Here is a 20,068-nt window from a genome sequence, read left to right on the forward strand (position 1 = left end):
ATCAAATTCCTTGTTCTTTATGTCAACAACGCCGCGCGTGCGCTGCAGAGATCTAGTATATACATAACTATATTGGAGCGTTAACAAAGTACCAGGAAAGACGTGGGTTTGGTAAACGGCTCTTTATTTAACAAAACAAGAGTTCAACGAGCCAACAACTACTGAACCTCCGTCCACGGAGGTGAAAGAGAGCTCCATAAATAGGACCGGGCGTGCGTAAAAGCCATGTCCGAGCCCCATCCACCATCCCCGGACAGCCACCCGGCCGAGCGCCGGCCCCCGACTTCCATCCACGGAGGTGAAAGAGAGCTCTCGTCGAGAAGGACCGGGCATGCGTAAAAGCCATAATAAATTTTCAAACGTTCTGTGTCACTCCAAATCATTAAATCCTTCAAACTCTTCGTCCTCCTGGTCACTTACAAACAAAGCCGCTAATGATGCCGGTAGTATGTGGGGCCCTTCGTCATCTTCGTCATCCCGTGATCGAATCCTTTGCCCTTTATGTAAACAACCGCCGCGCGGCACGGGTGACGTGCAGTTCAAATGACAGTAATCCCTTGCTACATCGCGGTTCGTTTATCGCGGTTTCACTACATCGCAGATTTTAGAATTTTTAAAATTTGTAAAAATAAAAAATCACATATAAGTCGCTCCTGAGTAGAAGTCGCTTGCCCCCCCCAAACTATGACAAAAAACGCGACTTATAGTCCGAAAATTACGGTATTATGAATTAAATTCAATTGGGTGCACACGTGAAAGCTGCTGTCTGATAAACAAAAACAATATGACATACGTATAAAGGATGGGGGTGGATTTTAGATTCACTCATGTTTGACTGTGTGCACAGTTGTGTTAAAGACACCCTCAGAATGCATAAAAACAATGACATTTATTCGCATATGGCATGGTATACAAAATCATGTGGAAACTGAGTTCATGAAAACGTGATAAATACAACAAACCCCATAGTGTGTGTGTGTGTGTGTGTGTGTGTGTGTGTGTGTGTGTGTGTGTGTGTGTGTGTGTGTGTGTGTGTGTGTGAGAGAGAATATATGGTGATATATATACCGTAATTTTCGGACTATAAGTCGCGTTTTTTGTCATAGTTTGGGCGGGATGTTGTTATATAAACCCACGTCTTTCCTGGTACTTTGTTAACGCTACAATATAGTTATATACTAGATTTCTGCAGCGCACGCGCGGCGTTGTTGACATAAAGAACGAGGAATTTGATCGATAAATTTAATGATTTGGAGTGACACAGATGGTTTGATAATATTGTTGTTTTATAAACCCACGTCTTTCCTATTACTTTGTTAACACTACAACATAGTTATATACTAGATCTCTGCAGCGCACGCGCGGGGTTGTTGACAAAGAACGAGGAATTTGATCGATGGATTTAATGATTTGGAGTGACACAGATGGTTTGATAATATTGTTTATATAAACCCACGTCTTTCCTGGTACTTTGTTTACGCTACAATATAGTTATATAATAGATCTCTGCAGCGCACGCGCGGCGTTGTTGACATAAAGAACGAGGAATTTCATCGATGGATTTAATGATTTGGAGTGACAAAGATGGTTTGATAATATTGTTGTTATATAAACCCACGTCTTTCCTGGTATTTTGTTAACACTACAACATAGTTATACACTTAGATCTCTGCAGCGCACGCGCGGCGTTGTTGACATAAAGAACAAGGAATTTGATGGCTGGATTTAATGATTTGGAGTGACACAGATGGTTTGATAATATTGTTGTTATATAAACCCACGTCTTTCCTGGTACTTTGTTAACACTACAATATAGTTATATACTAGATCTCTGCAGCGCACGCGCGGCGTTGTTGACATAAAGAACGAGGAATTTGATAAATGGATTTAATGATTTGGAGCGACACAGATGGTGTGATAATATTGTTATATAAACCCACGTCTTTCCTGGTACTTTGTTAACGCTACAACATAGTTATATACTAGATCTCTGCAGCGCATGCGCGGCGTTGTTCACAAAGAACAAGGCATTTGATCGATGGATTTAATGATTTGGAGTGACACAGATGGTTTGATAATATTGTTGTAATATGATAGTTATTTGAAAGATACTTTATATGTCGTTATATGGGAATAAAGCACGATCGTTGGATTTAATGAATTGGAGTGACACAGATGGTTTGATAAACGTGTTATTTATGTAATACTTACTTGAATAACTCTGAATGTTACATCAGGCCCGTTCTCAGCTCCTCGTTTGTGTATATGTCACGTTAGCATACCGTATCGTTTAGCCTGTTGTTGCTGGTTCATGTCTGTTTTTGGTGTTGGATTTTGACAAATGAATTTGCCCCAAAAGTGCGACTTATACTCCGGTGCGACTTATATATGTTTTTTTTTCACTTTATTGTGCATTTTATGGCTGGTGCGATTTATACAACGGAGCGATTTATAGTCCAAAAATTACGGTATATATATATATATATATATATATATATATATATATATATATATATATATATATATATATATATATATATATATATAAACACACACACACACTTCATGAAATGACAATGGTGTCACACAAGTTCTTCATAATGTATCCTTTCAAAGAAAGTGACATTGAAACTGATCCTCTGGATTACTTATCATTCTTATGAGGCTGGAATGGCGGCACCTATGGGTGGTGTGGACAGAGGTGGGAGGAGGAGAGACTTGAGTTTGGCTGACATGGCTGCTATTTCAGGATCCTGGGTTTCATACATCTTGACCAATCTGGCAAACTTCAGGACACCTTAAATGAGATTAAGATCTGAGGTTAAAACACTGTTTGGACACTTGACTACTTTGAAATTTCTCTATAAATCCAAATTATTCAGACTTTACCCAAACCCTAACCCAAACATGACCACATTTTCACAGAATTTCCAATTTTATACCCCTTTCTTTGTCTTTCTTGACCAATCCACAACATTCCAACTTCAAGCCTCACATAATGGGCCTGTAGAACTAGTATGTCATGTGTTTTCAATTTCAGGGGGTCCTCGGTTTACAACGGACTCGGGTCGCGTTGTTTCGCGTTTTTATATATATATACCGTAATTTTCGGACTATAAGTCACTCCGGAGTATAAGTCGCACCAGCCATAAAATGCACAATAAAGTGAAAAAAAACAACATATATAAGTCGCACCGGAGTATAAGTCGCACTTTTGGGGCAAATTTATTTGTCAAAATCCAACACCAAAAACAGACATGAACCAGCAACAACAGGCTAAACGATACGGTATGCTAACGTGACATATACACAGACGAGGAGCTGAGAACGGACCTGACGTAACATTCAGAGTTATTCAAGTAAGTATTACATAAATAACACGTTTATTAAACCATCTGTATCACTCCAATTAATTAAATCCATTGATCGTGCTTTATGTAAACAATGCCGCGTATGCCCCTCATATGCTGACGTCGGACCCGTTGTAAGTTGCATTTCTAATTATTCCACAGACCCATATAACGATATATAAAGTATATTGCAAATGAATATCATATTACAACAATATTATCAAACCATCTGTGTCACTACAAATCATTAAATCCATCGATCAAACTCCTCGTTCTTTATGTCAACAACGCCGCGCGTGCGCTGCAGAGATCTAGTATATAACGATATTGTAGCGTTAACAAAGTACCAGGAAAGACGTGGGTTTGGTAAGCGTCGTCTCTATCTCGCTTTCGCGCTCTCTCTTGCATGTTTTATCATTGTGAACTTTTTGCCTTTCATTTTGGCTACCAAGCATAAGGCTTTTTTTTAATTACTGTACTGTTTCATTTTATTATTGGTCTGACTTGGACCGAAATTTGGTTTGCATTGCCGCATACATCATAACATCGTACACCGAGGACCACCTGCATTTTGATGTCACCTTCTCCTTCATTGGTGAAGCCATATGCTTTGATGACTTCCTGTTGAATTAGCGTGGCCACGGGGAGTACCAGCTGCAGCATCTTGCCCATGTCGTTGCATGCGCTCTCCCGCGCCTCTTCCATCCTCACCACGTTTTCCGGAACAGAGAAAGCCTGTATCACCTCGCTGAGTACCACTAGGACACAAACACATACCTGACCTTACAATAGAAATTTACTATGCCTCAGTAATGCAGTGGTTTCCAACCTTTTTTCATTCACGGCACACCTTTTCATTGGAAAAAATCTTGCGGCACACCGCCAAAAAAATCTGTTAAGCTTCTATTAAAATTTGTTATATTACAACGAAAGACGTAAAGTCCTATTCCTATATATGTATGGAGAGTTGAATAATTTAATAAAAATAAATACTAAATATTCTTTAAATTGTATTCCTTTTTTAAAATAAAAGTGACAGTTTTTTAAAAAGGTTTTAGAAATAAACTCTTTAAAGTGATTGTGATTAAAATCCAAAAGAATCAACGTGATTTTCTTTACTGTTTTAGACTAGGTCTATAAATATTGCAACAATAAGAACAAAGTCACTTTTAAAGACGCTCTGCTGTTCTGACAGCAGCTGAGTGGCTATCACAGTCCAGGTGTCTCGACTTGACTGTGTATTTTATGTACTGTAATTTTCGGATTATAAATTGCTCCGGAGTATAAATTGCACCAGCCATAAAATGCACAATAAAGTGAAAAAAACATATATAAGTCGCACCAGAGTATAAGTCGCACTTTTGGGGCAAATTTATTTGTCAAAATCCAACACCAAGACCAGACATGAACCAGCAACAACAGGCTAAACGATACGGTATGCTAACGTGACATATACACAAACGGGGAGCTGAGAACGGGCCTGACGTAACATTCAGAGTTATTCAAATAAGTATTACATAAATAAGATGTTTATCAAACCATCTGTGTCACTCTCAATTCATTAAATCCACCGATCGTCCTTTATGTAAACAATGCCGCATATGTGCTGCGCCGCTGACGTCGGACTCGTTGTAAGTTGCATTTCTAATTATTCCACAGACCCATATAACGATATATAAAATATATTTCAAATAACTATCATATAACAACAATATTTAACAAAACAAGAGTTCAACGAGCCAACCACTGCTGAACTGTAACGATAAAAACATATATAAGTTGCTACACGAAATAAAGTATATGAAATAACTATAACATAACATAAATAAGTTTTTCAAACCTTGTGTCACTTCAAATCATTAAATCCTTCAAACGTGGGGCCCTTCGTCATCTTCGTCTTTCCGTGATAGAATCATTTGTCCTTTATGTTAACAACCGCCGCGCGGCACCGGTGACGTCACTTGCAGTTCAAATTACAGTAATCCCTTGCTACATCGCGGTTCGTTTATCGCGGTTTCACTACATCGCAGATTTTTGAATTTTGAAAATGTGTGAAAAAAAATCACATACGAGTCGCTCCTGAGTATAAGTCGCCCCCCCCTCACCCAAACTATGAAAAAGAAATGCGACTTAGTCTGAAAATTACGGTATGTGAAAAATAACCAATCCAGGTTCTCCGGTTGAACTGAAGGCTCTGATTTTCATGGGACCACAAACGCACCACAGCCGTCATAGTGTCACTGTTAGTAAAAGCACACAACAACACACACAAACTGAATATGTGCCGATGCAATACAATCAGACCGACACAACATGAAATGTCAAGTTTCTCCGATTTGCCACGCATGCACGATTAGCAAGTGGCTCACAAGGCCTTGCGCTAACTGACCAGTGATTTGGCAATCCTATTTACAATGCGCTCCATAATTAATATTGGACAATTTCCCACGGCCCAGCTGAACATCGCTCACGGCCGCGGCACAGTGATTGGGAAACACTGCAGTAATGCATACCTCACTGAAGTGGAACAACCTCACTCACTCACTCACTCACTCACTCACTCACTCACTCACTCACTCACTCACTCACTCACTCACTCACTCACTTCACTCACTCACTCACTCACTCACTTCACTCACTCACTCACTCACTCACTCACTCACTCACTCACTCACTCACTCGGTCTGACTGTCTGTCTGTCTGTCTGTCTGAATGAATGAATGAATGAATGAATGAATGAATGAACTTATTACTTACCCCTTGTCTGCTCCACAGTCAGGGTAGGCTGCTGTGCTGGTGCAGAGGCCATGTCTGGAAAGAGACTGACAGAACACGCGATTGCAATAATTGTGTATTGTTGCACACATCATACCCGATGTAAAAGGAGAAGCAGTCATTTCGATTGAATTCGGTCGATATCTTAAGGTTAACGACGGTATCGAGTTGTCATCTGTTCCGTGCAAACGTCACATCACGTATCTATCATGCTTGATGACTGCCATACGTCAGACTAAAGCAAACTAAAGTCATTGTGTAAAATTGATCTTTATAAATCAAATAGTGAGAAACAGTTGACATGAATTAGGTGTGGTTGGAGTTGACGTATCAACGATGCCTCGTTAACCCCAAATTCTTCAAAAAACACATGATAATTTAAGCATACAACTTATATCAAATACATTTAAAACAAAAATGCAAATGTAGCATTTTAGTATCCAACTCACCACAACGATGAAAACAAACAAAGCAAGCAAAATAGCTTCGTGCGACGACGGTACAGATCAGCGACAGGCGTTTTACGACAGCAAGTTCTGCTTTCAGGCAAACGAGCAGGCTAAAGTAAACAACGTCAGAGTGGTCACACGGAAATGTCACTAAGACGTAGATACGTGGCAGTCAAAGCACATTTGAACGTTGAAGGTGTCGACGGGCTTGATGGATGAAGTTCAGCGTCTGCTGGCAAAACCGTGACAGTTTATTTTCCCAATGGAGCGGAAGCTTGCAGATTTCAGGGCTCGGCGACAGTCTAAGAGGAGTTCCGGTCGGGAGCAAGGCACCGGTATTCCCCCAACAATCGCGGAAGCGGCGTCAACTCCATTTGATGGGCAAAATTCAAACCGGAGCTCCCAAGATGAGGTGAATAATTGTCCCTTTAAATCTTGTGCATTGTGTTTTTAAAGCGTTTCAAGCAGTCCAAGTAGTTCTTCACAAATAATAGGACCTTATACTTGTGTCAAAATAAACCAAGGATAAGGAATTTTACACACTTTCCTCCCTTGTTGAACTCCGTACTCAAACATTTTGCTACTATGGCGACAGGGTACCCCAAACTTGCCTGTACTTCGCTCTCCATAGCTAAACAAGCTTTGGTTGTCATTATTTGAGACTGATAGCGCAGTAAACGATTCAGTTGCTGGTTTGATCAGTACCTTGTCAGTTAATTGGCATAAATATTGATCATTGTTTACCAAATTAAAAGCAAATGTCTTACTTCGAAACAATGCAATAATAATCAATTTGCTGTCGAAGGACTGCAAAAATCTGAATATTTACTGTTGAAAGACTGAAATATGAGGATTCTTGTGTTCCCACAGGCCTGTGGCGACTGGATGCTGGATAGCTCGTGGGGTAGATGGCTGTCCTCAAGAAGATTTGACTTCTCCAACATCACCCTACTCAAAGTCCTGATCTGGGTGATGCTGCTCGGCTTGTTTGTGGAGCTGGAGTTTGGTTGGGCATTTTTCGTCATCTCCCTTTTCTACTGGATGTACGAGGGACTTCGTGACCCGGAGGATCGGGAGCCTGAGGAGATGAGCGCATATTCCGTCTTCAATCCGAACTGTGACCCGCTGCCGGGCGCTCTCACTGCAGAGCAGATGGAAGCAGAAATGGGCTATAGACCCCTTGCAAATAGATGAAATGCATATATATAGCCCTTGAATCTTGACTTGAAATAGTAATGTCATTGAATGTCATTTTCTGTTGGCTGCTATTTAAATTACTGTTTCACATTTCCGTAATATGTGTCATTTTTGCAGAAAGGAGAGACGCTTAAAATAAATTTTTCTAGGTTTATAGAATGGGGAAGGTGGCTCGGTGGCGCACTGGGTAGCACGTCCGCCTCACAGTTAGGAGGGTGGGGGTTCGATTCCACCTCCGACCCTCCCTGTGTGGAGTTTGCATGTTCTCCCCGAGCCCATGTGGGTTTTCTCTGGTTTCCTCCCACATCACGAAAAACATGCTTGGTAGGCCGATTGAGCACTCCAAATTTCCCCTAGGTGTGAGTGTGGATGGTTGTTCGTCTCTTTGTGCCCTGCAATTGGCTGGCAACCTGTTCAGGGTGTCCCCCGCCAGCTGTCCAGCACGGCCGCGACCCCCGTGGGGACTAAGCGGTTCAGAAAATGGATGGATGGATGGAATGGGGAATTGAAGTTCATCAAATGTCCACCAGAGGCCATGTTGCATTTTTACGTACTAAACGCGTAAGACATACCCGATTTCACGAACGGTTTGGTTTTTATTTTATGCACTGACGTCCAGATCGGACAAAAGGAGCCTTCAAAACTGACATTTCTTCTCAATTATTCATTCAAATCAATTCACTCAAATCATTCTAGTTATGAAAGATTTGATCACAAAACGTGTGTGGCTTTTTCTTAAATGAACACGTTTGACATTGCTATAGTGTCAGTTTTTAATTATATTGTGCTGTCATTTTAAAGCAAATTAATAAATTCTACAATATTAATTTGCTTTGAAAATACCTGAGTAATAAAATTGATGGATGAATGATGATTACAATTATGATAAAGTCTCCTTTGTAATATATGGTCCTTGTAGCATGTAACGGTACCCAAAAAGAGGAATTTCTTTGCATTGAGGTTTATCCAAAAAGCTCACGTAATTATATCGTTGCTTTTTGGTGAAGTGAATAAGTGTTCCGTCTGTACGACTGGTCTATGAATGCAACCCGCTTCAACGGCAGAACGCGAATTAACTTAAAAGACATCAAATGAGAATAATCCTTGCTAAAAATTTAAATTGACTGACGCAAACGTGAGTTCTTCATGTTTTTATTGAAAACAACATAGAGCTGACGCTGTACGACATCGTACGGCATCGGTTTTTCGCTTTCCAAACAAGGCGTGCGCGCTCCCGCGGCAGGGGGAACGAAATCTCACGGGTAACCAAATAGAGCACAAAACCTGTCTGTGACGTCACGTGCATATCCTCCATACACACATTTACACCGTCAATGCGGGAATTGAACCCACGGTGTCGGCACACAAGATTGTGTACCTAGTGATGTGCATTCCAGTTCGTTTAGGTGAACTGAATCTTTAGAATCAGTTCACTCAAAAGTTTCGTACAAACGAATCGTTCAATGAATCCCCCCCCCCCCCCCCCCCACACACACACACACACACTGATTCGGCTTTTTTTTTTTTTTTTTACATCCAGTGGAAACAACCCATACACATCAAACAATACAACAACCCCCCCCCCCAAAAAAAAATATTATATATAATAATAATTGGCTCGCGTAATTAACACATTTCTTTCTATAATACAACACCTACACACTGATCCGTTGGCAAGTGTCTCACCCGGTCGTGAACGGGAAATTGCGTCACTGACTCGTTCGTGAACGGAAAAATACGATACCTACTCGTAAAGTCCGTCCTCCATCTACTACTCGCTGCTGATTGGTCGTTCGCGAAGATTCACAACAGTCACAGACAGCATTGCCGCTATGACATCGTCAGTCGTCACACGTTATGCCGACATTGATGTTTTAATTTTGTATTTGTTGCCTTGTAGTTGATGGTGTTATTATATCGAATGTGTTTGTGTTTGAATAAAAGGTTGAAAAAAAGTTATGCCGACATTTGTAAATTTGAGGGACACGAGTTCATATAACAAGGTAAAACACATATATCATATAAAGCAGTGAACCAAATGCCAGATTTTTCTGTTTTGATTGGCGAATATTATCACAAGGAATAAAACACCAGACAAGTTATAACATAAATGTTTATCATAATAATAATAACAATAATAATAATAATAAAAGTACATCTCAAACCAGCAATCTAATGTGAAACTGCAGTCGATATATTGGATAACAATATCTAGGCATATATATATATATATATATATATATATATATATATATATATATATACATACACACACACACATACATATACATATACATACATATACATATATATATATGATGACTGTTGGTTTAGAAGTGATGTGGGCAACCTGTTCTGCACACAGGCTGCTGTTGCTACAACCTCTGCCCAATACATGTTTGGCATCTTTGCATGAAACAGCATACTCCTTGCTGTTTCAACTAAAGTCCGATTTTTTCTTTCAGCTACACCGTTTTGCTGTGGTGTGTGGGGTACAGACATTTCATGGTGGATGCCTTGAGCTTTCAGGTATTCTTGGAATTCTTTTGACGTGCATTCCCCACCGTTGTCTGTTCTCAGTCTTGTAACTCTTTGTCCACACTCATTGGAGAATGTTCTCTCAAATTCTTTGAACTTGTTGAGCACTTCACTTTTCTGCCGCATGAAGTATACCTTGCAGCATCTTGAGTAGTCATCAATGAATGTCACAAAGTACACTGCTCAAAAAAATTAAAGGAACACTTTGAAAACACATCAGATTTCAATGGTGAAAAAAAAGTTGGATATTTATACTGATATGGACAGTTTAATGTCTCAGGAACAAAAGGATGCCACATCTTTTCATGGAAATACGTTTTCAGCCTACAGAGGGCTCAGTATATAGACACCCCAAAAATCAAATTGAAAAAATGATGTGGCAGGCTCGTCCATTTTGCCTAAATTCAATTTCTGCAATTCAAAACTCTTTTCGATATCTTGTGTAGACCCCACATGCGTGTATGCATGCTTGACAACGTCGCGGCATGCTCCTAATGAGACGACGGATGGTGTCTTGTGGGATGTCCTCCCAGATCTGTCTAAGGGTATCAGTGAGCTCCTGCAAAGTCTAACGAGCAACCTGGCGGCGTCTGATGGACCGAAACATGATCTACCAAAGGTGTTCTATCGGGTTTAGATCAGGTGATCGTGATGGCCATTCAATTGTGTCAATTCCTTCATCCTCCAGATACTGTCTGTATACTCTTGCCACATGAGGCCGGGAATATCGTGGATCAGGAGGAACCCAGGACCTACTGCACCAGCATAGGGTCTGACCATGGGTGCAAGGATTTCATCCCGATACCTAATGGCAGTCAGACTGCCGGTTCTCTAGCCTGTAGAGGTCTGTTCGTTCCTCCATGGAAATGCCTCCCCAGACCATCACTGACCCACCACCAAACCGGTCATGCTGAATGATGTTGCGGGCATCATAGCGCGCTCCTTGGCTCCTCCAGACCCTTTCATGTCAATCACAGGTGCTCAGGGTAAACCTGCTCTCATCTGAGAAAAGCATAGGGCGCCAGTGGCGGACTTGCCAATTCTGGTGTTCTATGGCAAATGCCAATCGAGCTCCACGGTGCTGAGTAGTGAGCATAGAGCACACTACAGGACGTCGTGCCCTGAGGCCACCCTCGTGAAGTCTGTTTCTGACTGTTTGGGCAAAAACATTCACACCAGTAGCCTGCTGAAGGTCATTCTGTAGGGCTCGGGGAGTGCTCAACCTGTTCCTCCTTGCACAAAGCAGCGGATATCGGTCCTGCTGATGGGATGAGGACCGTCTACGGTCCGTGCAGCTCTCCTAGAGTAACTGCCTTTCTCCTGGAATCTCCTCCATGCTCTGGAGATTGTACTGGGAGACACATCAAATCTTCTTGCAACAGCACGCATGGATGTGTCATCCTGAAGGAGTTGGACAATCTACGCAACTTCAGGAGGGTCAAGAACTCGCCTCATGCTTCCAGTCGTGATAATGACTCTCGCTAAAGCCAACACTTGTGGAAAAACAGTTAAAAAAGATCAAGAGGGAGGAGCTTGAAATGGCCTCCACCTGCAAAACCAGTCCTGTTTTGGGGACCATCTCGTTGTTGCCCCTCTAGTGTACCTGTTGTTAATTCCATCAACACCAATGCAGCTGAAAGTGATTAACAACCCCCTCTGCCACATGCCTGACCAAAACCATATCAGAAAAGTGTAATTGAATTCATGCCATACCCTGATAAAAAACAGTTCCTTTAATTTTTTTGAGCAGTGTACTTTGACCCACCTATGGATTCAGTCTGCATGGGACCACAGACGTTACTATGAATCAGCTGCAGTAGGAGCTTCACAGAAGAAGTTCTCTTTTTCAGCAGAAATGTCCATTCCACTCACCAGAGGTTTAAGCTCCTTCAGCATGGTGGAGTGACCCAGTCTTTGATGCCATAGGCTGGCTGCAACTGATGCACTTCCTGCTGTATGAGGGACACATCCAGCTGGTATAATCCATCGGCTCGTTGTGTTCCCATTCCTTGAAGATCTCCATCTTTTCCGTGAATGTAGCACCGGGTCTTCTTGAACTGCATAGTATTCCCTTTTTTCACAGCAGCTCCCACTGAGAAAAGATTCCCTGACAACTTGGGAACATACAGCACATCATACATTGTGACATGTTTGACATCACGCACTTTGAAAGTCATTTTCATTTTTACATTGCCGACTCCTTGTGCATCACTACTCTGCCATCGCCCAGTTTCACTGATTGTGGCTTTGTTAATTCCTGGTAATCCTGCAGTATTTCTTTTGAGCATGTCATGTGTTTTGACGCTCCAGAGTCGATCAGCCATTCGACCTGTTTCACTTTTTCATTCTGATTTTCTCTGGCAACAAATGCACTTTCAGTTGCACTCTTAGAATTTTCATTATCCTCACATGTCATTTGTTTAGCCTTGTGGGTTTGATTTTTATTTTTTAACTTTGGACAATTTCGTTTCAGATGTCCCTCCTTCCCACATTTAAAACATTTCCACTTCGATCTGTCAATGCCCTCAGGCTGTGGCTCCGCACGCACTTGAGTTTGCATTGCAGAGGCGGCACCATGTGGCGCAACACTGGTACTGCCATTTGCCTGCATTTACTGCACTGCTGCACGAATTGAAGAGTGAAACTGTCCATCTTTGTCTCCGGGGCAGTGACAATTGTTGCATAGTTGGGTGGAAGACTACCTAGCAATGTCACAATCTGATCCTCCTCCTCAATTACAGCACCAATAGCACTGAGTTCATCTGTTAATTCCTTCATGCGCTTCAAATGCTCGGTTATCGTTTCTCCTTCCTTCATTTCACAACTGAAGTACTTCTTCTTTAGAAACTATTTATTTGCTAGAGTGTCTCTCTCAAAACGTCCCTTTAGCGTATCCCACGCTTCTTTAGGTGACTGGCAATTTGTAATCAGGTACAGCTGAGATGTAGTTACATTAAGCACCAACATTGAAAACGCCTTTTCTTTCCTCTTAGCGAATTCGGCTCGAATTCGGGTTAGCATCTTGTGCTAATGTTTACGTCTCCATTACCATGCCCCCTAGACTCCTAGCTTTCACCAAATGCTCAATCTGGAATTTCCACGTAGCCCAGTTGTCTGGTCCACTTAGCTTGTCGATAAACAGTCTGTCCTCCATTGTGAATCCCACAACACCGAGTACTCCACACAGAATCCGTGTAAAACCACTGTTTTAAACTATTTACTAGAACTAACTGGGACCGACTGGGCCCCTAACCCATTGAAGTTTCACGAGCATTTATTGAACTGAAACACGGAGCATCCATAGCACCACAAGGTGGCAGTATTTCACATCCTGACCGGCAATAACCTGCATTGTTAAATTACTGTATTACAACAATATATGCATACGTGTTATTTTAGACTTACTATAAGTAAATCGTAAATTACTACATTCTGGCTTACATATTTCATGCCAGGAGACGCAACATATTCATTGACTGATCCGTTGATACACAGGAAGGCAGTTCACTCACTGACTCGTTCGCGAACGGGAAAGCCAGGATTCGTTCCCTCATTGATCCGTTCTCGCGCTGAACTGGAAATGCGAATCACTCAGTGAGTGAATCACTCAGTGAGTGAATCACTCAGTGAGTGAATCACTCAGTGAGTGAATCACTCAGTGAGTGAATCGTTCACTCACAGATTCGTTCGTTGGTGAACGGGAAATACAATTCACGACTTGTTGTAAACGGGAAGTTACGTCATTTTCTTCTTCGTGGCACCAGCTTCAATGGGCATTACTGACACCTACTGGTTGAAGTTATATGAACGGAAAAAATAAGTGATTCGATCAGTCTCGTTCACTGAAAAGAATCGTTTCCTTTGAACGAATTGTTCACTCACGAGCCAACATTATGTGCAACCCCGGCGACTTCCGGGTGTAGTTTATCGACGATTGCGCAACAAACACTATTGTTAGTGTTGATATGCAGCCGTGATAAAAATCATGCTGTCATAATTGATTTTCACAACAAGAAATCGTGGTGGTTTATTTGATTGAAAGTACTTCATTGCACGAGAGACGCCCATCTGTTGCGGAGTGCATTTGCCCGGCTCGGACGAATGATTGCCGGCTCCATTTCAAATTCATTTACGATAATTGAGCAAAACTGAAAGCTTTTCCTTGTGAATTTGCCTACACCAGTAAGTATTCCTTCTGCTTTGCTACTTAATTCTCGTGTATTTCTGCAGCAATCGTTAGTATTTCTGCAGCTGCTGCATGCTAGCTTATCTTTAAAGTGAACAACTGTCAGTCGTTTGTTGTCTATTATAAATGTAATGCAATGACCGCACTATGACTGTCTATAATTTCTTGTCTATTATAGACAGACTTCTAGCGTGTCTTTTTTGCTGAGTTGTACGATAGCCTATACGTATTCTTCCTTCAGCAATGTCAGGGAGTCCAGCTGTTATACTTCGTTTGGTGGCGTCGGCTTACACCGTGGCCGAGAAAGCTGGAGAAATAGTGAGAAACGTACTTCACCGTGGAGAACTCGGCATAATGGAAAAGGTGAGGGATGTCCATAAATGTGTCCAAATTTAGACTAATTTGTTTCCCCTTTGCCTGAAGGAGGGGGCCCATGATCTGCAGACACTTGCTGACAAACTTGCACAGCGGAGCATATGTGCGTCACTGTCCAGACGCTTCCCTAAAATTACTATCATTGCGGAGGAGGTGAGTGCATTTGTTTTGTGTCTTCGTGGTTTGCAAGACTTGTCTCACGGTGTCTAATTACGCTCATTCCCATAATCTGAATGTTACATTAATCATAGGCTATAATACACTCAGAGTATGTGTGACTGCAGCTCATTCAAGTGAGGAGGACAAACGCTATGGATAATGGATGCATTTATAAACTTATTCAATTGGCTCCATGCAGGAACTTCCAGCTGAGGAGGTTATGGAGGACCTGATTGAAAACGGCCAGGCAGAAGAAATCCTTAACCATGTTTGTCCGGCTGAATATAGTGGAGTGAAAGAGGAGGAGGTAACAACGAGTATGTTTTGAAACCATTTGCAACCATGTTATAATTTAAATGTATAAGTGAGCCCAGAGGGATATTCCAGAAAGCGGGTTATGTGAAATTTCTTGCGTAAATTAACCCTGAAATGAGGGGGAAACTGAGTTATCTGTTCCAGAAATAGAGGTAACTTAAACTCTGGGTCAGTTACTGCGGTAACTTACTCTGTGAACATAACCTGCTTGCTGGCGGGTTTACTATAAGAGACCCAGAATTTCAACCTGTGTCCTCCCACACAAAGAAAGCAGTCAATCATGGATTGGCCGTTAATTCAAAATCCGATCGACATGGAAGCCGTTATAATTTGAAACGCTTTACGTCGTGAGAAAATCTTCCAACCCAGATGAGATGTTTTATCATTTCTTGAAGATTATCTTTTTGAATGCTACTGCTTTCTTTGAACAGTGTAGTTTATCTCAATAACCTTCCCTGGCCGAGGGATGCCTGATGGTGTAGTGGTACACTTGTCTCTCTTGTGTGCCGGCACTGTGAGTTTGACTCCCACACACCCCAAACGAGCTCTAATATCAGAGCAAACTTTATGCATAGCACTATGTTGTTTTGCAAATGGCATGTTCTTTATAATATCGGTGATGCTTGACTTTTTTTCTGTTGGCTGAGCAGAACTGAACGTTTATTTTAAAATCGCATTAGTAGAGTGTTGTGTAGGCTTCACCGTCACATTTTAAATGACTACAATAGGTATAAAACATAAATGCATTTGTGTCAAATATTAATCCTTGAAGTGTAGAATTAACTCAGAGGACATTTGTTTGGGGTTTAAACTACCGTAATTTTCGGACTACAAATCGCGTTTTTTGTCATAGTTTGGGGGGGCGACTTATACTCAGGAGTGACTTATATGTGATTTTTTTTCACAAATTTTCAAAATTCAAAAATCTGCGATGTAGTAAAACCGCGATAAACGAACCGCAATGTAGCAAGGGATTACTGTCATTTGAACTGCAAGTGACATCACCCGTGCCGCGCGGCAGTTGTTTACATAAAGGGCAAAGGATTCGATCACGGGATGACGAAGATGACGAAGGGCCCCAGGTACTACCGGCATCATTAGCGGCTTTGTTTGTCAGTGACACGGAGGACGAAGAGTTTGAAGGATTTAATGATTTGGAGTGACACAGAAGGTTTAAAAAACTATTATGGCTTTTACGCACGCCCGGTCCTTCTCGACTGGAGTTCTCTTTCACCTCCGTGGATGGAAGTCAGGGGCCGGCGCTCGGGGACGGTGGATGGAGCTCGGACATGGCTTTTACGCACGCCCGGTCCTTTTTATGGAGCTCTGGCTGGAAGTTCAGTAGTTGTTGGCTCGTTGAACTCTTGTTTTGTTAAATAAAGACCCGTTTACCAAACCCACGTCTTTCCTGGTACTTTGTTAACGCTACAATATAGTTACATACTAGATCTCTGCAGCGCACGCACGGCGTTGTTGACATAAAGAACAAGGAATTTGATCGATGGATTTAATGATTTGGAGTGATGGTTTGATAATATTTTTGTAATATGATAGTTATTTGTAATATACTTTATATATCATTATATGGGTCTTTGGAATAATTATAAATGCAACTTACAACGGGTCCGACGTCAGCATATGCCGCGCATACGCGGCATTGTTTACATAAAGCATGATCGATGGATTTAATGAATTGGAGTGACACAGATGGTGTGATAAACGTGTTATTTATGTAATACTTACTTGAATAACTCTGAACGTTACGTCAGGCCCGTTCTCAGCTCCTCGTTTGTGTGTATGTCACGTTAGCATACCGTATCGTTTATGTCTGTTTTTGGTGTTGGATTTTGACAAATAAATTTTCCCCAAAAGTGCGACTTATACTCCGGTGCGACTTATATATGTTGTTTTTTTTCACTTTATTGTGCATTTTATGGCTGGTGCGACTTATAGTCTGAAAATTACGGTAACTTAGATTCGTTTTTCTGGAACTGAATACTCTGAGTCTCCCATCTCAGAGTAAGTCAACTCAGAGTTCAGGGATGGACTCAGAGTATGTTGAACCTGCTTACTGAAATACCCTCCAGAAATATTCAGACGTTAACAGAGGTTTTGTGATGTAGTAGAACGAACCACACTATAACTCTAGTGAAATATGGTGGAGATTCTTTGCCATGCCTTCACTTGTTACTTGTAATTGTGTTGCCTTCACTTGTGTCCTCACGTGAAAAACATGTTTAGTTTGGTTGCTTGGGTAACTGATTTAATCACTGTAAAATATTTTTTGAAAATCTGATTTGCTTATCTTCTCAAAGCATTGCCCTATACAACTGACTTCACTCGTCCTATTCTGTAATTTTGACATCTGCGTTTCCCTCTTGATTATGATTTGATTGGTGATACGTCAGCTTTCTTCAGAATATTATTTATTTACGTCACAAAAGTTCTGTGGATTATATTTTGAAGTCAGCCATTGTCCAAATACCCGCAGCTCTTGCTGTATATCGAACTTAATTCAATCTTAGGGTTTTTTTTTCTCTGTTTGTGTCTTTTCAAAATATTAGCTAGTTGTGTGGGTCGATCCAGTAGATGGGACAAAGGAGTACACCGAAGGTGAGTTCACTTTCTACAAATACTCTATTACCTTTTGTTATTGATAACAAAGGGTGAATATTTGTACTGGTGGGAGATACAGTATCTTGAAACTTAATGCGATTTTTATGACCACTTAGAAAGTCTTAACTTTGGAAGAACATTACACACATTGTTTAATTATCATAATTAATTGTGTTGTATTTTTTTTAAAGACCACACATTTATTAGATTCACACTTTAGTTTGTTCTTGACTAACTTGATTTCAATTTTTGATTTGCATGCCTATTTTTTTTTAGAATAGTTACTGTTTCTACGTGAGTTGTTAAATCATGTAGTTAGTATGTGTTAATGATACATATCAGTTTGCTCTAAATATCTAGCAGTCATAATATATTGCATGTTCTTCAGGTCTTCTGGATAATGTGACTGTGTTGATCGGAATTGCCTATGCAGGCCGAGCCATCGCAGGTGTCATCAACCAGCCTTTCTACAATTACCAGGTTCAGACCAAAATAAAGCATCGCGCTTGCCAATGGTTCTCGCTTTTGGTGACACTTGACTCAAGATGCTTCTCTCTTGTCAGCTTGGGGCAGGGACGCATTTGGGAAGAACCATGTGGGCAATGCTGGGCCTGGGTGCCTTTGGATTTCAGTTGCAAGAAGTTCCGGATAACAAACGCATTGTCACCACCACCCGTTCTCATAGCAGCAAGCTTATAACAGACTGTGTCAATGCCATGGAACCTCATGTGGTTTTACGAGTCGGTGGTGCAGGAAACAAGGTAAGATCTCCTTGACTTTCAACTTTAAAAAAACATTTATCCAACTTCTGTTTTGAATAATAAACAAGTCAACAAAATGTGTTTATTTGTTATGACTGAGTTACGTATTTATTTCCAGATCATCCAGCTTATTGAGGGAAAAGCGTCCGCTTACGTCTTTGCAAGTCCAGGAACCAAGAAATGGGACACGTGTGCTCCCGAGGTTCTACTGCACTGCGTTGGAGGCATGAAAGATCACTTTGGACTCAGTATTTCATTCATTCAGCTCCACTCATTAAATTTAATGTGTTCTCTTTTTTTTTTTGTCTACCAGGTAAACTGACAGATGTGCATAATAATCCGTACCGCTATGACGCTGATGTGAAGCGCATAAACTCTGGCGGTGTTCTTGCCACGCTCAGAAACCACGAGCAGTACGTCAGCAGAGTGCCTCAGTCGGTGCTGCAAGCCCTCAAGTCCGACTGACGTTCGTCTGTAGCATCATATGCATCACACATGCTAATATCATAAATTATATGTTGTACTTTCACCACAGAGTCAGTTTAATCAAGATTTAAAAGGAAAAATGAGGCTGATGCCCAGTACACCCAAAAGAAAGTTTTTACTCTTTAATATGTATTTTGTATTTAATGTAGAGTAGTGAGTTAACTCAATTTGGATGAATAAATTGTTATTCTCAATCTGTACTTCTCCGTATTTTCCTGTGTTTGTTCAGATACACTACTCAACAAACATCAGGGGAATTCGGTTACCCAAATACATTTCAATGGTTCAGTACTTTTGATACAACTTGTTGTTCTCTAGGCCAGTGTTTCCCAACGAATGTGCCGCAGCACACTGGTGTGCATGAGAGATGTTTAGCTGTGCCGCAGAAAGCTGTTTAATATTAATTACGGAGCGCGTTGTAAACAAGATCGCCAAACCACTAGTCAATTAGCGCAAAACCTGGTCAGCCACTTGCTCATCATACAAATCTTGAGATTTGATGTTGTGTCGGTCTGATTGTGCTGCATCACCAAACATTCAGTTTATGTGTGCGCTGCTGTCTGCTTTTGATAACAGTGACGCGCTGACGGCTATGTTTATGGACTGACAGAAATCCATCTGTTTATAGTGGGACTATATATACCGTAAATTTTGGGTTATAAGCCACACCAGACTATAAAACGCATCAGCTAAAATTCGTGATTTTTTTGGGGGTTTTATACTTATATAAGCCGCACTGGACTATAAACCGCACATGCGCACAAGTTATTTACAAAGAAAGACAGTACACGGAAAGCCTTTAAAGTTTTAATCACATTGACATTTCGTTGTAAACACGTAAGTAAAAGCACTAGCTGGGCT

At 41.1% G+C, this 20,068-nt stretch overlaps 3 protein-coding genes across 3 annotated transcripts; 2 read left to right on the forward strand and 1 right to left on the reverse strand.

Annotated features, from left to right (window-relative positions):
- Window positions 1-49: 49 nt before the first annotated feature.
- Window positions 50-6,886, reverse strand: grcc10 (gene rich cluster, C10 gene). The gene is made up of 4 exons (XM_085937992.1): window positions 6,575-6,886; window positions 6,108-6,172; window positions 3,932-4,108; window positions 50-2,797 (listed from the first exon to the last, which is right to left on the reverse strand). Exons 2-4 carry the CDS (start codon window positions 6,157-6,159, stop codon window positions 2,658-2,660), a joined length of 369 nt encoding a protein of 122 aa, XP_085794118.1. The 5' UTR covers window positions 6,160-6,172; window positions 6,575-6,886; the 3' UTR covers window positions 50-2,657.
- Window positions 6,613-7,861, forward strand: saysd1 (SAYSVFN motif domain containing 1). Its single transcript, XM_085937991.1, has 2 exons — window positions 6,613-6,986; window positions 7,445-7,861. The coding sequence occupies exons 1-2, from the start codon at window positions 6,837-6,839 to the stop codon at window positions 7,766-7,768; spliced, it is 474 nt and encodes a 157-aa protein (XP_085794117.1). The 5' UTR covers window positions 6,613-6,836; the 3' UTR covers window positions 7,769-7,861.
- Window positions 7,862-14,170: 6,309 nt separating this feature from the next.
- bpnt1 (bisphosphate nucleotidase 1) lies at window positions 14,171-19,407 on the forward strand. Its single transcript, XM_085938326.1, has 9 exons — window positions 14,171-14,491; window positions 14,737-14,858; window positions 14,919-15,023; window positions 15,229-15,336; window positions 17,909-17,957; window positions 18,349-18,440; window positions 18,524-18,721; window positions 18,840-18,945; window positions 19,035-19,407. The coding sequence occupies exons 2-9, from the start codon at window positions 14,739-14,741 to the stop codon at window positions 19,184-19,186; spliced, it is 930 nt and encodes a 309-aa protein (XP_085794452.1). The 5' UTR covers window positions 14,171-14,491; window positions 14,737-14,738; the 3' UTR covers window positions 19,187-19,407.
- Window positions 19,408-20,068: the final 661 nt, after the last annotated feature.

Source organism: Syngnathus leptorhynchus, chromosome 18 (assembly GCF_054491065.1).
Source record: "Syngnathus leptorhynchus isolate UIUO chromosome 18, UIUO_Slep, whole genome shotgun sequence".
NCBI classification, from domain to species: Eukaryota; Metazoa; Chordata; class Actinopteri; order Syngnathiformes; family Syngnathidae; genus Syngnathus; species Syngnathus leptorhynchus.